The sequence below is a fragment of the Pristis pectinata genome, chromosome 1 (assembly GCF_009764475.1).
Source record: "Pristis pectinata isolate sPriPec2 chromosome 1, sPriPec2.1.pri, whole genome shotgun sequence".
NCBI classification, from domain to species: domain Eukaryota; kingdom Metazoa; phylum Chordata; class Chondrichthyes; order Rhinopristiformes; family Pristidae; genus Pristis; species Pristis pectinata.
The window spans coordinates 18154415-18176170 of NC_067405.1; the positions used below are offsets into that span (position 1 = coordinate 18154415).

The 21756-nt window shown below is 39.6% G+C and overlaps 1 protein-coding gene across 1 annotated transcript in view; it reads left to right on the forward strand.

Annotated features, from left to right (window-relative positions):
- The window catches only part of neb (nebulin), a 269812-nt gene that overhangs the window by 34884 nt on the left and 213172 nt on the right, over positions 1–21756 (forward strand). Inside the window, exons 13-28 of the mRNA XM_052025719.1 lie at positions 222–323; positions 414–521; positions 616–720; positions 2028–2126; positions 2851–2955; positions 4378–4485; positions 6609–6722; positions 9524–9721; positions 10476–10583; positions 10790–10888; positions 13267–13371; positions 15467–15574; positions 16681–16992; positions 18275–18481; positions 19088–19192; positions 21201–21308. Of these exons, the coding sequence (XP_051881679.1) occupies positions 222–323; positions 414–521; positions 616–720; positions 2028–2126; positions 2851–2955; positions 4378–4485; positions 6609–6722; positions 9524–9721; positions 10476–10583; positions 10790–10888; positions 13267–13371; positions 15467–15574; positions 16681–16992; positions 18275–18481; positions 19088–19192; positions 21201–21308 (2091 nt within the window). The remainder of the gene's footprint in view (positions 1–221; positions 324–413; positions 522–615; positions 721–2027; positions 2127–2850; positions 2956–4377; positions 4486–6608; positions 6723–9523; positions 9722–10475; positions 10584–10789; positions 10889–13266; positions 13372–15466; positions 15575–16680; positions 16993–18274; positions 18482–19087; positions 19193–21200; positions 21309–21756) is intronic.

Below are 21756 nucleotides of genomic sequence, written 5' to 3' on the forward strand. Positions count from 1 at the left end.
GAAGGCTGTGAGATAACAGTGAAATAAAGGGTGTGAATCCAAGTCAGGGATAGAGTCCACAAGTATACAGAAGGAGGGCTGTCAGCAGGGAAGAGATTACAAAGAAAAAGTTGGGGTGAAACCACAGAGTTGAAGATAGGAGCAGGCAATTTACATTCTGCTGCACATCAAATAATTGACTTTGGCTGTGTTTACCTGTCACTTTCTTTTTTTTTCCCCAGAAACTGTACAAGGAAGGTTATGAGAAAGCTGTCAGGACAAGCATCAATTATTGTGAAACTCCAAAGTTCAAAACAGACCAAGTTCTGAAGGATTTCAGTGATGTAAGTCCCAGAGTTATTTAGCAATCTTGAATTTAAAATTAGCCACTTGAAGTGGGCCAACATCAGTATGATGAATCTCTCCATTTTTAGGTTAAGTATAAGCAGAAGTATGATGATGAAGTTAAGGGTCATTATATTGGCAGCCATGAGGATCCATACACGCTTCATTGTTTGAAGGTCGGAGCAATGAAAAGCGATGTAAGTAAACAGAAATTATGTCCACAACAACTGATAAATTTTTGTTGTGCCCTTGTTACCCCTGAATTATAATAACATCATATTTCTCTTTCAGAAAGCTTATAAAGCAGATTATGAACTGGATAAATTAAGCTGTTACTTCCCTCAAACTCTTACTCCAGAGTATGAAGCTATGAAGAATAGTTATCAGTGTAAAGACGTAAGTGTCTAAAATGTGGTCTATTACTAATATCCTAATGTAACCAATTAACCAAGAATTCTTATTGTCAGGATGTGGAAGTGTTGGAAAGGGTGCAGAGGAGATTTACCAGGATTCTGCTTGGTTTGGAGAGTATGGATTATGAGGAGAGATGAAGGGAGCTTGGGCTTTACTCATTGGAGAGAAGGAGGATGAGGGGAGACATGATAGAGGTATACAAAATATTAAGAGGAATAGATAAAGTAGACAGCCAGCGCCTCTTTCCCAGGGCACCAATGCTCAATACAAGAGGGCATGGTTTTAAAGTAATGGGTGGGAAGTTCAAGGGAGATATCAGAAGGAGGTTTTTTACCCCGAGAGTGGTTGGTGCATGGAATGCACTGCCTGGGGTAGTGGTGGAGGCAGGTACATTGGTCAAATTCAAGAGATTGTTAGATAAGCATATGGAGGAATTTAAAATAGGGGATATGTGGGAGGAAGGGGTTAGATAGTCTTAGGCATGGTTTAAAAGTCGGCACAATGTGGTGGGCCGAAGGGCCTGTATTGTGCTGTATTGTTCTATGGTTCAGTATTTTTAGTTATTCATTCATGGAATGTGGGCCAGTATTTATTGCCCGTCCTAATTTCTCTTTGAACTGAGCGGATAGATTTTCTGACAGTCCAGTAGTCTCGTGGATTCCAGTGCTGATACTGTTTCCTTATTCTAGATTTCTCATTGAATTTAATTGCTTTAATTTTTATTGAGATTTGATCTCATTTCTCCTGATCAATTGTCATTACCCTAGAATACCTTAATCACTACAAACAACTATACCACTACAAATTCAAGATCTCGTGTCACCCTGTTGGAGATCATATTGCTCTGAGGATAGATAGAATGGAATCATAAACTATAGAAATTAGAAGAGATGAGACAATTTCAATCCAATGTGTCCATATATAATCTCACTTCTCTGTAGCCTTGACACTTTATTCTGCATTCTGTATTGTTTTTCCTTGTATGACTTCAATGCACTGTGTAATTAATCTGTATGAATGGAATGCAAGACAATGGTACATTGGTACAAGTGACAATAATAAGCCAATTCCAATTCCAATTTCTCATTGGCATTCAGAGTTTTACAAAATTAAGAGGCTTTACTTGCTTTAGACTTCCCTGTGATCTAACCAATTCCCAAGCCGTGAACAGGTTCTGTCATTTTTCAGTGTTGGAGAAGTTGCACATATTTAAATCCATGAATGAAAAATAATAATGGTTTGAAATATCTTTGTTCCAATCACTTTTGTTTAATTTTATTGAATTGCAGCCAGTTTATAAAACGCATCCTGATAAAATCAAGTTCACTCAAGTGGTGGATTCTCCAGTTATGGTGCAAGCCCAGATCAATGCCAAACAGCTGAGTGATGTAAGTATCTGTAAACACTCTGGGGTGTTGTTGTTCCTCCTGTGTTTGGTCTTCTGATCTTTCATGCTCCATTTGAAAAGTACTGCAGATACTAGTTTCAGACCTTTGATTAGGGATTTTAATATAATCTCAACTATAAATTGTAATCTCAAAATAGGAATGTGTATGGCTTCCAACGGTTAGCTGGAAAAGGTCAAGTCCATTGTCTCCATAATTATTTATGAGTTGCATTTATATGGTTTTCACTTTTACATCACAAATTGAACAAAGATGGGACCCAATGAATGTAATAAAAATATTTAGTTCAATCTAACCAAAACCACCCTTTTGCAAACATATGTAAAATAAACACTGCACATGCTGGAAATCTGAAATATATCTAGAAAATGCTGGAAATATTCAGCAAACCAAGCTGCATTAGTGGAAAGAGAAATGGAGTCAATATTTCAAATTATCTATTGGATGAAATATCATCGCCATTCACTCTGTTTCTCCATGGATGCTGCCAGATCCGCTGAGTATTTCCAGCACACTCTGTTTTCATTTCCTACTGTAAATACATAACACGTGATGGTTATGCTGTCGGGTCACAGTGTAATCTTTGTATTCAGGGCTTTCTTCATCCTGGCTGTTGATGCTATGTGTTAAGTTTTGTTATAAGTTATACAATACAGATTCGATCTGTAGTTTGCTATTGCTAATTTCATGTTATCCCCTCTTACAGCTAAATTACAAAGCAGACTATGAGAAGGAAAAGTTCAGATGTACCATTCCCCATGATAGTCCTTCTTTCATCCAGTCCAGAGTGAATGCATACAATCTAAGCGATGTAAGTAGATACTATGCTCTTCAATTGTCTTCTGTGCAAGTGTATTTTAAACAAAAGTCAGTTTCAGAATCTCTGTGTTACGACAGAAGGATCTTAGTTTGATTTGTACTTGGTGTCAAAACACGCTATAGTTTTATGAAATCCCAGTGTGAACGTTGGGGAGGAAAGAGTGAAGAATCGTATTGTGGAATGCTGCTTTTCACATACTCTTTTGAACAACACTTGTTTATTCATTTCAAAGCCACTGCAGGTGGTTTTCACTTTCACTCCCTTCAACAGGATGAATTTCAACAAAAGGCAGGCAATCTGTTATCCCCCAGGTGACAGAGACCCAAATAATCTCCTTCATGTCAAAGGGTCATGCACTGCAAGCCCGGTAGGAGAGTTTCTAGTAAGCTGAGGGAGAAGAGGCAAATATAATAGGGTTGATTGGCAATTTCCTGGATAATGATAGACAATGGGGAGGGATCAGAAACTGTGAAGGATGTGGAAGTGTTGGAAGGAGTGCAGAGGAGATTTACCAGGATGCTGCCTGGTTTAGAGAGTATGCATTATGAGGAGAGACTAAGGGAGCTAGGGCTAGGATGAGAGGAGACATGATAGAGGTATACAAAATATTAAGAGGAATAGATAGACAGCCAGCGCCTCTTTCCCAGGGCACCAATGCTCAATACAAGAGGGCATGGCTTTAAAGTAATTGGGGGGAAGTTCAAGGGAGATATCAGAGGAAGGTTTTTTACCCAGAGAGTGGTTGGGGCATGGAATGCGCTGCCTTGGGCAGCGGTGGAGGCAGGTACATTGGTCAAATTCAAGAGATTGCTAGATAAGCATATGGAGGAAGTTAAAATGGAAGGATATGTGGGGGGAAGGGTTTAGGTAGTTTTTAGGTGAGGTTTAAAGGTCGACACAACATTGTGGGCTGAAGGGCCTGTATTGTGCTGTACTTCCTATGATTTGAACATATTATAGTTTGAGAAACAGTTTAAGAAGAAGTTGGTGAGATTACTTAAAATGGTGAGGTTTACAGAGTAGTTCAGAGGGGGAACCATTGAGAATATTCCCCGTGTGATATGTTAAAATGATAAGGAATTTAGGAAAGCCAAGGGAAGCACTCCAGCTCACACTGGCCTGTGAGTAGTGCCATAAAAACACTTCTCCCCTGAATTGACCTCACTTTACTTAAGCCATTGAGTTTCCTATGGTCTGTAGGCATGGTAGATTCCCACCTTACGTCCCAGCTTTGTAGAACCTGGAAATTGGAATGTTGAAATTGGTTCCTTGACCAGATTGTAATTCTTAACCCTTTAAATTCCTGCCACTGCATCAAATCCTGTATAAGTTAAATGTGTCTTTGTAAAATATTTAAAAGGACATAAAGCATTGTCGTCCTTTATTACTTGATTTTTTTTCTCTCCTTCCTAGAATTGTTACAAATATGACTGGGACAAAGATAAGGCCAAGCACTGCAACATCAGGATGGATGCCATACCTATTATAGCAGCAAAGGCACAGAGAAATATTGCAAGTGATGTAAGTAATTGCAGCATTGTCTAACCTCAACATAAGCTGCAAATGGTTTATTCCTAAAAGTCAAACAGAAACTGCTACTGCAAGACATGCTTGAGACATTTAAGGAGAAAGGGAATAAATATTGAAGAATGAAAAGAAGATGATATGTTGGTTGGGGGCAACAGAAGTAGGGAGGTTGGAGACTTTGAATGCTATCATGGATCAGATTGAATGAATGGCATGTGCAACACATTGTTTTTTATTCATTTGTCCACAGTATGTGGACAACACTGGAAAATTCAACATTTATTAACCCTAATTGCTTCCTGAACTGAGAAGATTGCGAGGCCACTTCAGTTGGCATTTACAAGTCAACAACAATGATGAATCTTGAGTTCAGTCTTGTGAAGTTTGAAGAATTCCCTGTGATTACATGGGATTCCCCCAAGTGTTCTGGTTTCCTTCCACGTCCCAAAGACGTGCTGGTGGTTAAGTGAATTTGCAACTATATCTTCTTTCTACAGTGGGTCGGTGGTGGCAGAATTGGGGTGGGTAGGTCTTAATGGACATCAGTTACAACAAAATAAATGTGGGAATGGGACTGATGGGACTGCTCTGAAAGTCAGAGGTTTGATGGGCCAAATGGCCTCCTCCAATGTTATAAGGAAATACCAAAATATGAATGACATATAAGGTAAGGATAGCAGATTTCCTCCTCTTGGCAGGACATTAGTGAAACAGATGGGTTGTTAGTGACAGTCTGGTAATTCCACATTTTATTTAATTATTTGAATTTAAACTCCCCAGTTGCCTAAGTGGTATTTTTACTTAAGTTACTAGAAATGTGTGGTGTACTCCATCTACAGGCTCAGAGGATGCTGCTTATATTTGCAGATGTGCCTAGTATTTCTGCTCCATATGTAATTTTATGTAAGCTCGTGGAAATGTGCAGAATGTCCACCTGCATCTGTAAAGCAAGATGTTAGGTTAATATTCTGGATGTGATCTATTACTACTATAAGAAGATAGTGAATCTTTCTACTGAGACCAGAGAGAGGGGACAACATAGGCCTATCTTCAGCAACACTGACCCTTATTCATCCTGTAGCCTGTCAACTGTCATTTCAAAATGATGGACAGAGTTGAAAAAACTGCTTGGTGAACCACAAAGTTCATCTCAATGATGCAGTGAAAAGTTATAATAGCAATGAAAAGTTGCACAATGAGGAATGTGGCAGAAAATCCAAACAAATCTGGCAGATTGGAGATAGACAGGGAATGAAAAACACAAAGAAAATGAGGAGTCTGCAATTATTAAGAGCAGTGTGTAGACCTTGGCCTGTAGACACTGACATTATAATACTTTCACTCACAGAACTGATAGACAACTAAAAACCGACTGGTTAGTTGGGTCTGTCTCATGAGTCACAGAGTTACTTTTGTCAGAAATGGAAGCTAGTACTACAGGCTGAAACTCCTTAGTCCGACATTCTGTGGAGCAACAACTCCCATCCTCTGAATCTGTGGTACCGATTTGTACCAATTCTAACATAGATCTAACTCGGATCTGTACTAATCTGTAGATAAATAACCTACTAGTGCAACTTTTGCAACCTCAGCCAACAGCGTTTCCTACTTAGGGAAACTTCGGTTTACGGACAGTTCTTGGAACCCTTACAGGACCCGGGAAGTGCCTAAACTCCTGCTTGGAGGAAGATGATCAGAGGCAATTCCTGTGGTCTCAATTTTCTGAGGACCAGCATCAGGTAGATCCCAAGGGTGCCAGACTCCAGAGTTTGAGGAATCTGAAGTTCCTGTGAAATAAAGCAAAGTTTGAAGTACGTCACAGGTCAGACATCATCTAATGGAGAGAGAACAACAGAGAATATTTCAAGTTTCAAGTTAGCAACCTTTCCTTAGAGGTAGTTTATTGGATGTTGGAGGCAAGATACGTTGCTAAGGTGAAACAGAACAAGATTACTTGGCACATAACCCAAACTGGGAACTACACTGGACACTTCCTTATCTAACAGTCTCAAAAACATTTGCACGAAGAGAATAATCAAAATAATTATAGTTAGATTTAAATCCCATTTTGAAATCCTATTTCTGCCATACTAAAGCTGGAAATGTTTCTCCTTTAGGTGAAATATAAGCAAGGCTATGAAAAGTCTCGCGGGAAACACATTGGAGCTCAATGTATTGAAGACGACCCTAAGATCTTGCACTCTGTGCATGTGGCAAAGATGCAAAGTGAGGTGAGTAAAAAGGCCCCACACTTGGGATATGAGCACTAAACTGCTTGATCTGGGTTCAGCGGAGTATCATGGCACAGATTAAAACTAGTGTTCTTCATGATATTGAGTTGTTCATCTCAGACATGCTATGAATTGAGGTGCTGAGGAAAAGTTAACACTTCTGTACATTGGCATGAGGGAATTCAAAGTAAGGTGTTGCAATTCTGGCTTTCTTCCAGCTGATTTAATATGAATTTACTGGAAGGTGCAGTTTCCCTGGTTACTCCTATGATCAGCTACAATATCTTCTTTATACTTATCTGGTGTTGTGGACTTTGCTGGCAAGGCTGGCATTTATTGCCCATCCCTAAATACCCTTTGAACTCTGCTAGATCATTTCATAGGGTAATGAAGTGTCAACTACATTCATGGGTCTGGAGTTATACATAAGCTAGACTGGGTAAGGCAGGTGAATTTCCTTCCATGAAGGACATCAGTGAAACAAATGAGTTTTTAAGATAATCTGGTGGTCTGGTGTCACCATTATTGAAAATTATTTTTTTTCCTGATTCATTTAAGTACTTGCATTTAAATTCCACAGCAGAATTCAAAACTGTGCCTCTGGTTAAGTAGTCCAGACCTCCGGATCAGGGCTTTCAGGATTATTCTGACCCTTTTGTCATTTTATCTTGCATCGGACAATGTAACAGCAACCCTCATGCCTTCCCACTTTCCTGGAAACAGCAGGCACTTTTCCTGTCAGACTCTGTTATTCAGGCATAGACTGGCAATCAAATACATTAAAATTAATTAAAATGTTAGATAAAACTCATACAATGATGTTAACTGCTCTACCAAGTGTGTTTCTATGTACATGTGACTAATAAAGATATCTCTTAATTGATTATGTGCAATCTAATAAACACACATTGATAGAGGGTAATACATTTATAAACTTTCCGATATCCTTTCTGTATGCCTCATTTGTTTGGATGTCCTATTGTAACCCAGACTTTCTTCCTGAAACTATCGTTAGGCCTGTTTCTCATTTATATCAGGAACCTCATCCTTGTTTTGGGTCCCTTTGTAAAATTGGTCTGTGACTGCAAAATGCATGGTGGTTGCCACTGTCAGTTTCCTCAGATGAACGGCAGATTAATCTGGGATCTAAAACAAAAGTAAAACATTATTTCAGTTGAACACGGACGTAGAACTTAGAACAGTACAGCACAGGAACAGGCCCTTTGACCCACGATGTTGTGCCAAAACTAAGTAAACTAATTCCTTCTGCTGGCACAATGCCCATATCCCTCCATTCTCTGTGAATTCGCATGCCTCTCTAAGAGTCTCTTAAACACATCTATTGTACTTGCCTCCACTACCAGCCCTGGTAGCGTATTCCAGGCATCCACCACTCTCTGTGTAACAAAGCCTACCCTGCACATCTCCTTTGAACTTCCCCCCTCTCACCTTAAATGCAGGACCTCTAGTATTAGACATTTCAATGCTGGGAAAAAGATGTCAGCTGTATGCCCTATCTATACCGTACATAATCTTATAAACTTCTCCAGGTATCCCCTCAGCCTCTGCCACACCAGAGAAAACAATCCAATTTTATCCAACCTCTCCTTATAACACCTGCCCACTAATCCTTCTATCTGAACATGGAGGAAGAGTGCTTTTCCTTGTTTCATGTTACAGCTGCAGGCTGCTTTTGGGTTGTGCTTGGCTCTGTCACTGGCCTGGTTATTCCTAATTTATCATCCTCAAACATTGCCTAGAGTCTCAGTCAACATTGAGCTGGTCAGTTTTATTCTCTTCCAGGAGTGGCAAGCCAGCTCTGGGGAAACAATTGGTGGCCACTGCGATGAGGCCTGGTGGTACACTCTGCCTGGTCCAACTGCTGGCCTCTTCAGCTGTGCAGAAAGCAGCCTGCACCCAGATGTGATCCACTTCGTAGGCCAACGTTTGCACATGGATATTGGAAATGTGTTGACTTCCACCACAAGGCCAAAAGTTGCAAGTGTTACCCAAGCCTGAACAGCAGATTGAGAACATTCATTTATTCAAGCAAGCTCTCCACATTTTGAGTCTTCTCCTCAGAACAATAAACTAGTGACCAAGATTGAATCTATTTATCTAGATGTTCCATGTGCAAGGGTTGTCCAAATCTACTCTGTTACTAGTTCAGTTTTCCTGTACACTGTCTGACTTGCATAACAACTAAGCTGAGAACTGGAGCTCAAGGACTGGTAACTTGGCACCAAGGAGGGATGGCAGTCACCTCTGCACTTAATGGTTCAAAGACCTGACTCAGTTGCTGATGCAGTCAACAGTAAGCAGCAATCATTCTGTAAGAGGTCACCAAGCTGCCATATCTCTGGATAATATTAATATGCTCACTCATTCCCAGGAATAAAAAAGATATTCCTTCAGTCAGCAGTTACTTAGATTCAACTGAAAATTAAAGAAAGGCATAGCTAAAATATATATGAGATTTCTTTAGAGATTTTATGGTTTGTATCATGACAGCTTCAATTTCCATCAAGAAGGTTACAAATGCACAATGTACTTTGGGATAGCAGTTTACATCAGAACAATATTTACTTGTGTCACATCCTGAATATTCCAACATGGCAAAAGCTTAAATAAAAAATATAGCAGTTCAGCTAATCACTAAGGCCAGGAGTGAAGCAGTAAACTGGTTACATATCTTAGCTGATCAATTATCTATCCCTCACTTTTAAATTGGATACTGCTGTTTCTATCAGATTTCAATCCAGAAAAACCCAGACCTGACCTCGTTTATGTCCTCTCTTCAGCGTGCATATAAAAAAGACTATGAAGAGACAAAGACCAACTATCATACTCCACTTGACATGATCAACGTCTCCCAGGCCAAGAAGGCTCAAGATATTGCCAGCAACGCACACTATAAGCAACCAATGAATCGTTACTTTATGCCTCCTGATGGTTTGCTTCTGGATTTGGCTAAGAAAGCCTACACTTTGCAGAGTGATGTAAGTACCTGTTTAACAGATTACTTTAAACAGCATTATGAGCCTTTGAAAATAAGAGCAGGGAGGTATTGCCAGAAATGTGTAAAACACTAGTTAGGCATAGCTTGAGTACTGTGTAGAATTCTGCTCACCCCATACAGGAGGGATATGGTTAGTACTAAAGTGGATGCAGAGAAGATTTACAAGGGTATTGCCAGAACTGGAGAATTGTAGTTTTGAAGAAAGCTTGACCAGTCTGTAGTAAGTTGGAATAAAGGAGACTGAGTGGAAATTTCATCAGAATGTATAAAATGAAGGCAAACCTGGGCTGGTTAACTGGAAGGATCTATTTTCTTTAGCAGAGAGATCAATAACTGAAGGCATAGATTAAGGTAATTGGGGAGTTGCAGAAAAATATTTCCACTTAAATAACAGCTGAAAGGCTGCAACAGGCAGAAACCATCATCATGTTTAACAAGTAGGTGGATAAACACAATGAGTGCTGATCCTTCAGAGCTACAGACTGAGAGCTGGGATATGGAATTAGCCTAAAGAGATTTTGTTTTGGCTGTGTTGGAATGATGGGCCAAGTGATTGGGAAATTTATGTGATTTCCATTATCACTTGGGGTAATATTGGTCCATTTCTGACTTAGGAGATTGTGCATAGGAGACACTTGATGCATTTGAGTTTCAGTATTAACCTTCCTTTATTTTGTATCATTATGATTTAACCATTGGTAAACAATATTCCCTCTGTTGTATTTTCATAACAGGCTGTGTATAAAGCAGATTACAACAACTGGCAAAAGGGCATTGGTTGGACTCCTTATGGTTCCATGGATGTTGAAAAGGCCAAGAAAGCTATGGATATCCTGAATGAGGTGGGTCACTGCACAGAAACCTAAAAGCCGGCTTTGGATTTGACTTTTCCACAGCAGCCTCTAAACATTGATCGTGCAAATTGTTGACTAGGGGGACGAGAAGAAACACGATTAGTTTAAAGAATCTGTGCATCGATACATGATACAGAATTTAATGCCACAAAGCACAATGGATTCTTAAAAAAAGTCCTCAATTTCTTTTACAGAAAAAATACCGCCAGCCTCCAGACACAATTAAATTCACTTCAATAGAGGACTCCCCAGGAACAGTGCTGGCAAAGATCAACCAAGAACAGCGAAGTGATGTAAGTAGAATGCTATTAAGTATAACTCTTCTCTGCAGGTTATTAGTAATAATAACATTTGAATCATGGAGCATACAGTGGATATTGCAAAACACTTTTTTCTTTTAATTTGAAAACCTGTTAAAATTAAATATGTAAACAGTGATCATTCATACCAGATCTGAAAGGATATGTGTTAATACAGCTCGGATTTAATATACTTCACCGAAATTTGTAGGCATCAAACCTTCCAATTATCAAGTTCATGGGATAAGCATTTCTTAAAGTCAAACTGAAAGAAATAACATTGGTGATTAAAGTGCAAACGTTTTTTCACTGTTCCCTTTAATGTTCCCTACACCCTATCTCCCTTTAAGTTTTTCACTGTCATTCATTATTAGCTAAACCATGTTGGGCATACTCATAAAATGCCAGTCTTCTTTCACAGTTGCACTTGGAAGGTGGTAGTTGATAAAAGACAATATAACAGACAAAATTTACATTTTCATTCTGTTTTCAGTGGAGAGAAGTGTTGACTCCTGACAACGCCTTCCTCCCTCACCCTCCAGCTAGATATAACCTCACATTAAGGGAGTCACGAGTAAAGAAATTCACTGCTTTACTCTGACAGGTGGATTCTCCAGCTTTCTGGATGAAGCCTCAATGCAAACCATTGTGGTGTACATGGATTTTAGTAAGGCATTTGATAAGGTTCCACATGGAAGGCTCATTCAGAAAGTCAGGAGGCATGGGATCCAGGGAAACTTGGCTGTGTGGATTCAGAATTGGGTCTCCCATAGAAGGAGGTCGGTGACCAGTGGTGTTCTGCAGGGATCTGCTCTGGGACCCCTGCTCCTTATGATTTTTAGAAATGACTTGGATGAAGATGTGGAAGGGTGTGTTAGTAAGTTTGCAGATGACACGAAGGTTGGTGGTATTGTGGATTGTGTAGAAGTAGTTGTAGGTTACAACAGGACATAGATAGGATGCAGAGCTGGACTGAGAAGTGGCAGATGGAGTTTAACCCAGAAAAGTGTGAAGTGGTACACTTTGGGTGATCGAATTTGAAGCAGAATACAAGGTTAATGGTAGGACTCTTAGCAGTGTGGATCAACAGAGGGATCTTGGGGTCCAAATCCATGGATACCTCAAAGTTGATAGGGTTGTTAAGAAGGTGTATGGTGTGTTGGCCTTCATTAGTCAGGGTATTGAGTTCAAGAGCAGGGAGGTAATGTTACGGGTCTAGAAAACTCTGGTTAGACCACACTTGAAGTATTGTGTTCAGTTCTGGTCACCTCATTATAGGAAGGATGTGGAAGCTTTAGAGAGGGTGCAGAGGAGATTTGCCAGGATGCTGCCTGGATTGGAGAGTATGTCTTATGAGGATAGGTTGAGCAAGCTAGGGCTTTTCTCTTTGGAGTGAAGGAGGATGAGAGGTGACTTAATAGAGGTGTACAAGATGATAAGAGGCATAAATCGAATGTACAGTCAGGGTGAAAATGGCTAACATGAGGGGACATTCTTTTAAGGTGATTGGAGGAAGATATAAGGGGATGTCAGAGGTAAGTTTTTCATATAGAGAACGGTGGGTGCATGCCGGCAGAGGTGGTGGAGGCAGATACATTATGGACATTTAAGAGACTCTTAGGCATATGAATGATAGAAAAATGGAGGGCTATATGGGAGGGAAGGGTTAGATGGATCTTAGAGCAGGATAAAATGTTGGCACAACTTCATGGGCCAAAGGGCCTGTCCTGTGCTTTGTCATTCTAAGTTCTATTGTACATTGGCCAAACACTAGATATAGGATTTGATCTCTGCCTATTTCAGATCCATCATTTAGCCTTCTCTTTTATATTTACATACGCTGTTTTAAAACTTTCTGACACAGTGGTAGATAAGTGTAGATGATGCTAATATTGCTTATGATTCCTTCTTATAGTGACTTGTCTATAGTTAGTGTAGAGAGCATCATGAACAATATTAGCACTATCCTCACTCATTATCTGTGAATAGTCATTTCCTGGAATCATTCAGTGGAGACCATGGTATTTTTGCCCTTCGCTATATTTATCCTTTCTACACCCTTGTATCAGTTAAACTGATTGTTCAGACCCCACACACAAAGCTTTTGTGACTTGCGTGGTACAGCAGTGAAGTAGTCCTGTGTGTTTTGATCTTGTAGGTACAATGCTAAATGCACAATAATAACATGTAACATTATTTCTATCTCTCATCTGTCTGGATTCTCTTTTTGACTCTGCACGTTTATACTTTTGCACATTTCATTTGTCATATTTCAAAATGTTGGCAGCATCTTAGTCTGAACATTCATTATAGTATGCTAATAATATCTAAACATCACAGTCTCACTTTTGTGTAATTTCTCTGTAATCTAGATAAACTACAAAGCTAAGGATGAGAAGACCTTGCACAAGTACAGCTATCCTCCAGATGTGCCAGAGTTTATTCAGGCCAAAATCAATGCGATAAATGCCAGTGATGTAAGTATTTTTTCAATAGATGGTTAGGAAGTGTTCAGAGTTTATAGGGATATGGGCCAAACATGGGCGTGGAATGAAATTAGATGGGCATCTTGGTCGGCATGGATGAGTTGGGCTGAAGGGCCTACTTCCTTGCTGTGTATTACTCTATGACTCCTCTGACTCTAATAGATCTGTTCAATCACAGCAGCCATCTTTTCTACCAAATAAAGCTGTGGTCAATTATAATCTAACTGAATACAGGAACAGAGTTTAGGAGAATGATGGGTGATCTTATCAAGGCATAAAAGACCCTTTGGGTTCACAACAAGGTTGATGTTGAGGTGTTTTTATCATGGGTATGTCTTGAACAAGGGGACATAGTTTCAAGATAAAGAGCTGGTCCATAAAAACAGAGGTATACAGAAATTTCTTCTCACAGAGACTGGTGAGTCTCTAGAGTTGTCTGCCCCAGAGAGTTGTGGAGGCAAGCTCTTCAGAAGTATTGAAAGACTTTTACCTTCAACCCTTTCTTTATTCATTCACAGATGTGGGTAACAATGTTAAGATCAGTGTTTATGGCCATCTGTAGTTGCTCTTGAACTGAGTCGTTTGTTAGACCATTTCAGAGGTCAACAACATTGCTGTGTATCTGGAAGTATCATAGAAGTTCACTGCTCAGGAGGTCATTTGGCCCATCGTTACTATGTTAACCAAAAAAAGGAGCCTTTTAGATTAATCCCACCTCCTAGATCAGGAAATGTTCTTTCCTAAAGGACTTCAGTGAACCAAGTTGGTCTTTATAACAATTTACTAAGTTCATGGCCATCATTACTGACTAGTTCTTGATTTATCTTAACTCTATCAAATTTGCTGATTTTAAGAGCCCCAGCTGGCTTTAAGTTAAGTACAGATTCCTCATAACCTAATTGAATAAGGTAACAGGTCCAAGTTGGTAAATGTCAATACCTCTTTTATTTTCCTATCTCTCTGTCAATATTGTTCTTGATTTGGTTTCTAATGAAGGTGAACATCTGGATTTCATTCAGCAGTCCTCCAATAAGTAAGCCAGCACCTGGAACTCAATCTAGGATTGGGGACTGGCTGGCTTGCATCAATATGTGCTGCACAACACCAGTGCCATCTGATACATTCACAAGAACACAAGAAAATAAGAGCAGGAGTAGGTCTCTCAAGCCCGCCTCACTGTTCAATCTGGTTATGGCTTATTTGCCTCACCTCCTCTTCTGTGCCAGTTCTCTATTGCCCTCAATTCCACTGTCTTTCAAAAAATTATCTATCTCTTCCTTAAATACCTTGAGTGATCCAGCCTCCACAATACCCTGGAACAAAGCATTCCAAAGATTCACCATCCTTTGCGAGAAGATTCAACAATAAATCTTGCAAATTTCTAAACTTAGTATACAAGGTAAGTACTGAAAAAGGGTGACCTGGAGACAATGATTTTGGCAATTACTGAGTTGCAATAACAATGGTTAACTCCAACTGTCCGAAATTTGGTACAAGGGGATTTTTTCTTTACTCTATCACTAACGTAGCACTAACATCAGGTAACATGGGACTAAGAAATTCACCAGAATGTTGCCTGGAATGGAATGCTATCATTTATAAGGGGAGATTGGCTTTATTCTCACTGGAATGTAGGAGGCTGAGGGGTGATCTTATAGAAGTTTATAAAATGATGAGGGGCATAGATTGGATAGATAGTCAGCGTCTTTGTCCCTGGACAGGTGAGACTAGAAACAGAGGGCAGAGGTTTAAGGTAAGAAGGGAGAAATTTAAAGGAGATTTAAGTTTCTAACAAAGAGGGTGATAATTATTTGAATCGAGTTCCCATAAGGGGTGTAGAGACAGATACGATTACAATGTTTAAAAGGCATTTGGACAGGTACTTGGATAGTAAAGGCATAGAAGGATACAGGCCTAATGCAGGCAAATGGGATTAGTGCAGATTGTCATCATGGTCGGCATGGATGAGATGGACTGAAAGGGCTCGCTTCTCTGTTGCAGGATTCTATGATACATTCAAAGTTTAAATTTTCTTAGTATGTTTCCTGTCTGAATAAGTTGAATTAAAGATCATTTTTGTTTGCAGAACTGCTACAAGAAAGAATGGAAAAAAGATTTAGCAAAGGGTTATAACCTCACCTTTGATGCCATTCCAATTATTGCAGCTAAATCTTCCCGGCATAATGCTAGTGATGTAAGTATACAATGTTCAAATGTTTACTTTTATTACTTTATTACATTTTTTCCCTATTTATTTTTCATTCCCTTGTGAATCTGGTAGGGATAAGATAGAAAAGTACAAGAGATGAGGTTGAATGGATTGAAGACTGAGTTTGAGCATTAAGGGTACAGAAACAAAATGTCCAAGTTTGATGCAAGATTAGGCAATGGACAATAAACATTTTAATTGGATATTGGACATGTGATACTGATTTCATATAATTAATTTTAATTTAGGCAAGATATTACCACTACAGCAAATCATTTTATTATAAAGGAATTGGCTCTATATTGGTGACAGTAAGGATCATAACATTATTGTCACCAGTGTCTGAAGTTACTGAGAACAGATAGGAAGTGAGTTAGTGTATAAAGTAGGGAATCAGCAGGCAGAAGTAGACAGTAATCCTTAATGGAATAAGCTTGCATGAGCTCAGAACTTCATTTGGAGATGCTTTGTTACTGCACTTTGCCCCAGGTGTTGCAGAAGCTGTGAGCAAAGGGGATTTCAGTTGGACTTCCAGAAAAGTTACAGTGGCAGGTGGAGCAAATCCTAGGCCACAGGCTCTGGACAGAGTGTCTCAATGTTCTTACTCCACGTCATCTTATGCCATATTCCTATTGGTGGGTTTGAGCAAATATCCAGGTCATTGCTGATATTTTTCTTTAAAAGAAGGCACTCATGAGCATCCAATGTTCACATTCCTCTTCTGTTTGGGGTAATTTCATGGACTGGAGCTCGTGTACATCCATCTCCAATTCATGTTCTCTGTGAATTATGCACCTTTGGGAGATTGGAGTTGGTAAACTTCCCCTCCAGTTTGTATTCTCTCCATTAAGGGAGAGAGAGGGGGGAAACATCTTCCAAACACAGCAGATTGACATTGGAAGGTCCACCTTCAATGCAGATGTCATGGTCTCTCCTGACAGATTACATTTAGTTGTCTATAAAAGAACAATGACTCTGACTGCTTTTAACGTTGCATGTACCTATATTACAATGGCTAGTTTGTTCTAAAGCTGAGATGAGTAAGTCATAAGGTAATATCTTCTGCTGTCACTTGAATATTTATTTCACAGGTTAAGTATAAGAAAGCTTATGAGGAAGCAAAGGGCAAACATGTTGGTTTCCGTAGCCTCAAAGACGACCCTAAGCTGGTCCATTCTATGCATGTAGCCAAGATTCAATCTGATCGTGAGTACAAAAAAGACTACGAAAAAAGCAAGACCAAATATCACACACCAGTGGACATGATCAATATTACTGCAGCCAAGAAGTCGCAGGAAGTGGCCAGCAATGCTTACTACAAGAATCTGATCCACAATTACACCTATCTGCCTGATGCCATGAATTTGGTACTGTCCAAGAACATGATGGACATACAGAGCGATGTAAGTTACAATGTCAATTAAAAATCTAATTTCCTGCTTGTTGTCTGAGATGGGCTCCGGAACATCCCATCATTCCCTACTGTGGATCTGTTGGCACCACTTAAGCCTTTGGAAATTGGGACAGAGAAGTGTGTGTCAATAAGACAACACCTTTGAAAAGCATAGATTTTGAAATTAATTTACTTAGGGTGTTGTTGCAAAAGTTCAATAGTTACTTTTCTTCCTTTGCTCAAGTAACAAAGAATCAAATTTTAGCACTGATAGTTTCTGTTACTGACCATGGTAAATTGACTCCTGACATTAAAGTAAGGAGTGAGGGTAGCTCTGATCTGGTCCACTCCATGTACAAATTCAAAACAAAGAAAGGAATAATCAGCAGCAATAACTTTTACATTATGCCTTTAATGTGGTGAAATGTTCAAAGTGCTTACAAAAGCTTTAGCTGCTAAAATTTGACCTCAGCCACATAAAGAGTTATTGGTGATCAAAAGCTGGGTTAAAGATGTGGATTAACTGGGGCACCCAGTGCCTGGATATCTGAAGGCATGAACGCCAGTGGCCAGGTGAAGAGATGCATAATGCCAAAACATGGAGTTTATGAATGGCTGTGGGGTTGCTGGAGGACAAATAGATATGGGCCATTAAGTTTAGCAAGTACAATTTCTAGTTTCAGCAGAACACAGAAGCAAGGAAAACCAAGATCTCTGTAAGTCAGAAGATCAATAGCTGCATGCAGTCACAGAACAGACTGCATGTCGAGCAAAACTGAACTTATCATCTGTGTTTGTGATAGGCAAGTCCTTATTTACTACGTTTTGTTGCTAACGGATTAAATCACAGACCTGAATTTGATTTAATACTTGAATTTAAATGCACCCAGTTAGAACTTACACGTTTTACACCTGAAGCCCATTTTGTGAGGTAAAGAAGGCAAATCTTGTGAGGCACCATTAGTGCTGTGGAGTCTCGTTAGATGAACGAAATGTGTGGGAAACCAGACTGTATCCAAAAGAGCCAACTCTGCAATATGAACTCTTGTCTTGAGAAGTTCTGTACCAAAAATGCTACTCACAACGTTTATTACGCTGTTTTTGAAATGTTCCATTATCACCTTTGCAGTGATATTCATCTACAATCATGTTTGCTTAGAAAATTATCATTTATAAAATTATCTCCTGCTGCTTTGTAAAACTTTTTAGCAAAGTGTTTACTGTTCAGTTTGGTTGGAGTGATAGGACAATTAATACTCTGTTTTTAACACAATTTCTTTTCTTGTCTGCAGAACATCTACAAATCTGACTACAATAACTGGTTTAAAGGCATAGGTTGGAGCCCCTTGGGCTCGATAGATGTGGAGAAAGCAAAGAAGGCCGGACAAGTCCTTGATGAACACCGTTACAGAGTGCCACCAGGCACTCTCAAATTCACCAGTGTGCCTGACTCTGTAGAAATGGTGCTGGCTAAAGCCAATGCTCTGCAGTTTAATGATGTAAGTGGATCTTCACAAAATATTGTCCGGTGTTTTCATTTTTCTGATGTTCTTTTGCACCTCAGTGACTTACGACTTCAGGAATGACAGGGCCCAGGGAATTGAGAGTACTGATCTCATCCTGTGTTCAGTGGGAAATATGATTTGGGCAAAAACCTGTCAATTTTCCCCTCTAACTTGCAATTGAAGGTTTTCCTTCTGCAGTGCAGGTAATTTGTGGAAGTTTCCAATGTTTAATGGAACAGGATTGCCAAGATGGAATGACAGCTTGTGCTAGCACACAAATCAGGAGCTACATGGTCACTATTTTGGATTTTAGGAGTTACAAGAGTGTTGTTATAAATGCGTCTTACCCTACTGAAAACCATACTTAGATCTGCACTTCTCACTCCTCTGTGTACCCTTGGTGCAAGAGCCTGAAGGTATCTTGGACCAGTCTCTTGAAGCCACCTACTCAACACCTCTGCATTATTATATTTAGAAGCCTCCTCTAGATCTGTCATATTTGACGATGATCTGGGCCTTCACTCCTGTCTACATTTAAGCCTTACAACATTTAATATATGATGCTATTGTTCATGTTTTGACATTTTTTTTTCTTTACAGAAACTGTACAGATCTGGAGGAGAAAAGATCAAGCATAAGTACACCTTGCCCTCAGATGTGCCACAGTTCATTCAGTCTAAATACAATGCTGTCAACCTCAGTGATGTAAGGACCACATTCCCAATCTTTACCTACTTGAATTATTCCTTTAGTTGGTTAAAAATTGTATTAACATTTTTAGTGCTAGATAAATTAACAAGTAAGTTAACATATTTTACGTATAAATTACAGCATGCAAGGAGGCAGTTTGGCCCATCAAGTCCATGCCACCTTCCAGTAGAACAATCCATCAGTCTCATTCCCCCCTTTTTAGATAAGATATCTTTATTAGTCACGTATACATCGAAACACACAGTGAAATACATCTTTTTGCGTATAGTGTTCTGAGGGCAGCCCGCAAGTGTCGCCACACTTCTGATGCAAACATAGCATGCCCACAACTTCCTAACCTGTACGTCTTTGGAATGTGGGAGGAAACCGTAGCACCCGGAGGAAACCGATGCAAACACGGGGAGAATGTACAAATTCCTTACAGACAGTGGCCAGATTTGAACCCGGGTCGCTGGCACTATAAAGCGATGCGCTAACTGCTACACTACTGTGCCTACCCTATAGGTCATCTTATTTTTTTACACATCCATCAACCCTGTGTGATTCTTTTGCCAGTTACCTACATTAATGGGAAACTTACAGTAGCCAATTAAACTACTAGCCTGCCTTTGAGACATGAGAGGAAACTGAAGCACCCAGGAAAACCCACATGGTCATGGGGAAAGCATGCAAACTCCTACAGGAAGGATGTCGAGGCTTTAGAGAGGGTGCAGAGGAGGTTTACTAGGATGCTGCCTAGATTAGAGGGCATGTGCTATCAGGAGAGGCTAGACAAACTTGGGCTCTTTTCTCTGGAGCGGTGAAGGCTGAGGGGTGATCTGTTGGAAGTGTATAAAATTATGAGGGGCATAGATAGGGTGGACAAGCAATATCTTTTTCCCATTATTGAGTGATCCAATACCAGAGGGCATGCATTTCAGGTGAGAGGGGGTAGGTTCAGAACAGACGTGAAGGGTACGTTTTTTACTTGGAGAGTGGTGGATGCCTAGAATGAGTTGCCTGATAGGGTGGTGGAGGCAAATTTATTGGGGGCTTTCAAGAGGGGCTTGGATGTGCACATGAATGAGAGGAAAATAGAGGGATATGGGCATTCTGTAGGTAGGAGGGATTAGCTATGTCGGCACAACATTGTGGGCTGAAGGGCCTGTTCTGTGCTGTACTGCTCTATGTTCCACATAGACAGCACTGGAAGTCAGGATTGAACCTGCAACCCTCGAGCTGTGAGGCAGCAACATTAAATGCTGTGCCACCATGATACAAACCTTTTATTACCATAGTTGCTGAAACCCTATTTCCAAAAACATTGATGAGATGCACACTTTGGCAGCTGTTTAATTAACCAGAGTCTGAATCTTACAAAGCACTTCCTTATAGCATTATTATCCAGAATGTTACAGGTTTTAAGAAGCTTCAAAATCTAAGAGTGAACGATACTTTGATATTGCCAGATAGAATTTACCTTTAAACCTCTGACTGGCTTTGTGGTCTAGACTTTGTGGTCTTGCACCGTGTATTACTAAAGGCAAATGCTATTATTAAGCAGTTGCCTGCATAACTTTATGTAAATTGTTCCTTATTAGGAATATGAGGAAAACATTTTTTAATATAAGGGAAGTCAATATTCCTAATTTTCAACCAGTATTAAAAGCATATAAATATGTAGTGCTGAACAAAGATTTTTTTGGGAAGTGACTGCAATTCAAAATGGAACTTGCATCTGCAGTACAAAGGCTTAGGACCAAGTTTTAGGTCAAAAGTAGTGTATTTAGGCTCTGACTTTTTTTTGGCTTAAGAATGGTGCTTGGTTCAGGCAGGGGTAACTAAAGGGAAAGAAGAAAATGAAGCAGGAATGTAGGAAAGACTGGAAAACCATGTGTTAAAATGTCCAACATACTACATTTGTGCTAATGCTGCAGAAAGTTTAGGATGGGTGGCATTTGAAAATATTTAGGTCTTCACAAAAGTACATTTTCTGAAAAATAGATTCTCTATCCTTTTACAGAATTGCTACAAAAATAACTGGAAGAAGTCACTGGCTAAAGGATATCACCTTGAGTCTAATGCCATCCCTATTGTTGCGGCTAAAGCATCAAGAAATATTGCCAGTAATGTAAGTAGTCATCAAAATTACTCTGATTCATGAATTTTGACATAAATTACAAGTCAAAGAATGACTAAGAAATCCATGCCTGTTCCTTAAATGTTTAAAGAAATATTGGATTGTTGGAGAAGAGATGCATCCAATGATAGAATGTAGATCCATGGACAATGAATGAATGTAGGGAATTTTCATGTCAGTATGATGATTCACTTTCAGGGAAGCTTGCTGATTCTAGTTCTCATGTATTCATTATCTTTGCCTTTCCAGTTGTAGAAGCCTTGGCTGGTTGTTGTAGTGCCTTTTGTACAGGGCAGTAGAAGTGAAGAGAGTGAATGATTGGAATGCTGAATTGGATGCCAATCAATTGACCTGCTTTATGTTGGATGGTCTGAAGTGAAATGGATGAACACCTTGAGTGAGGTAGATGGGTTAAATACGGGGCACATGATAATGTTTA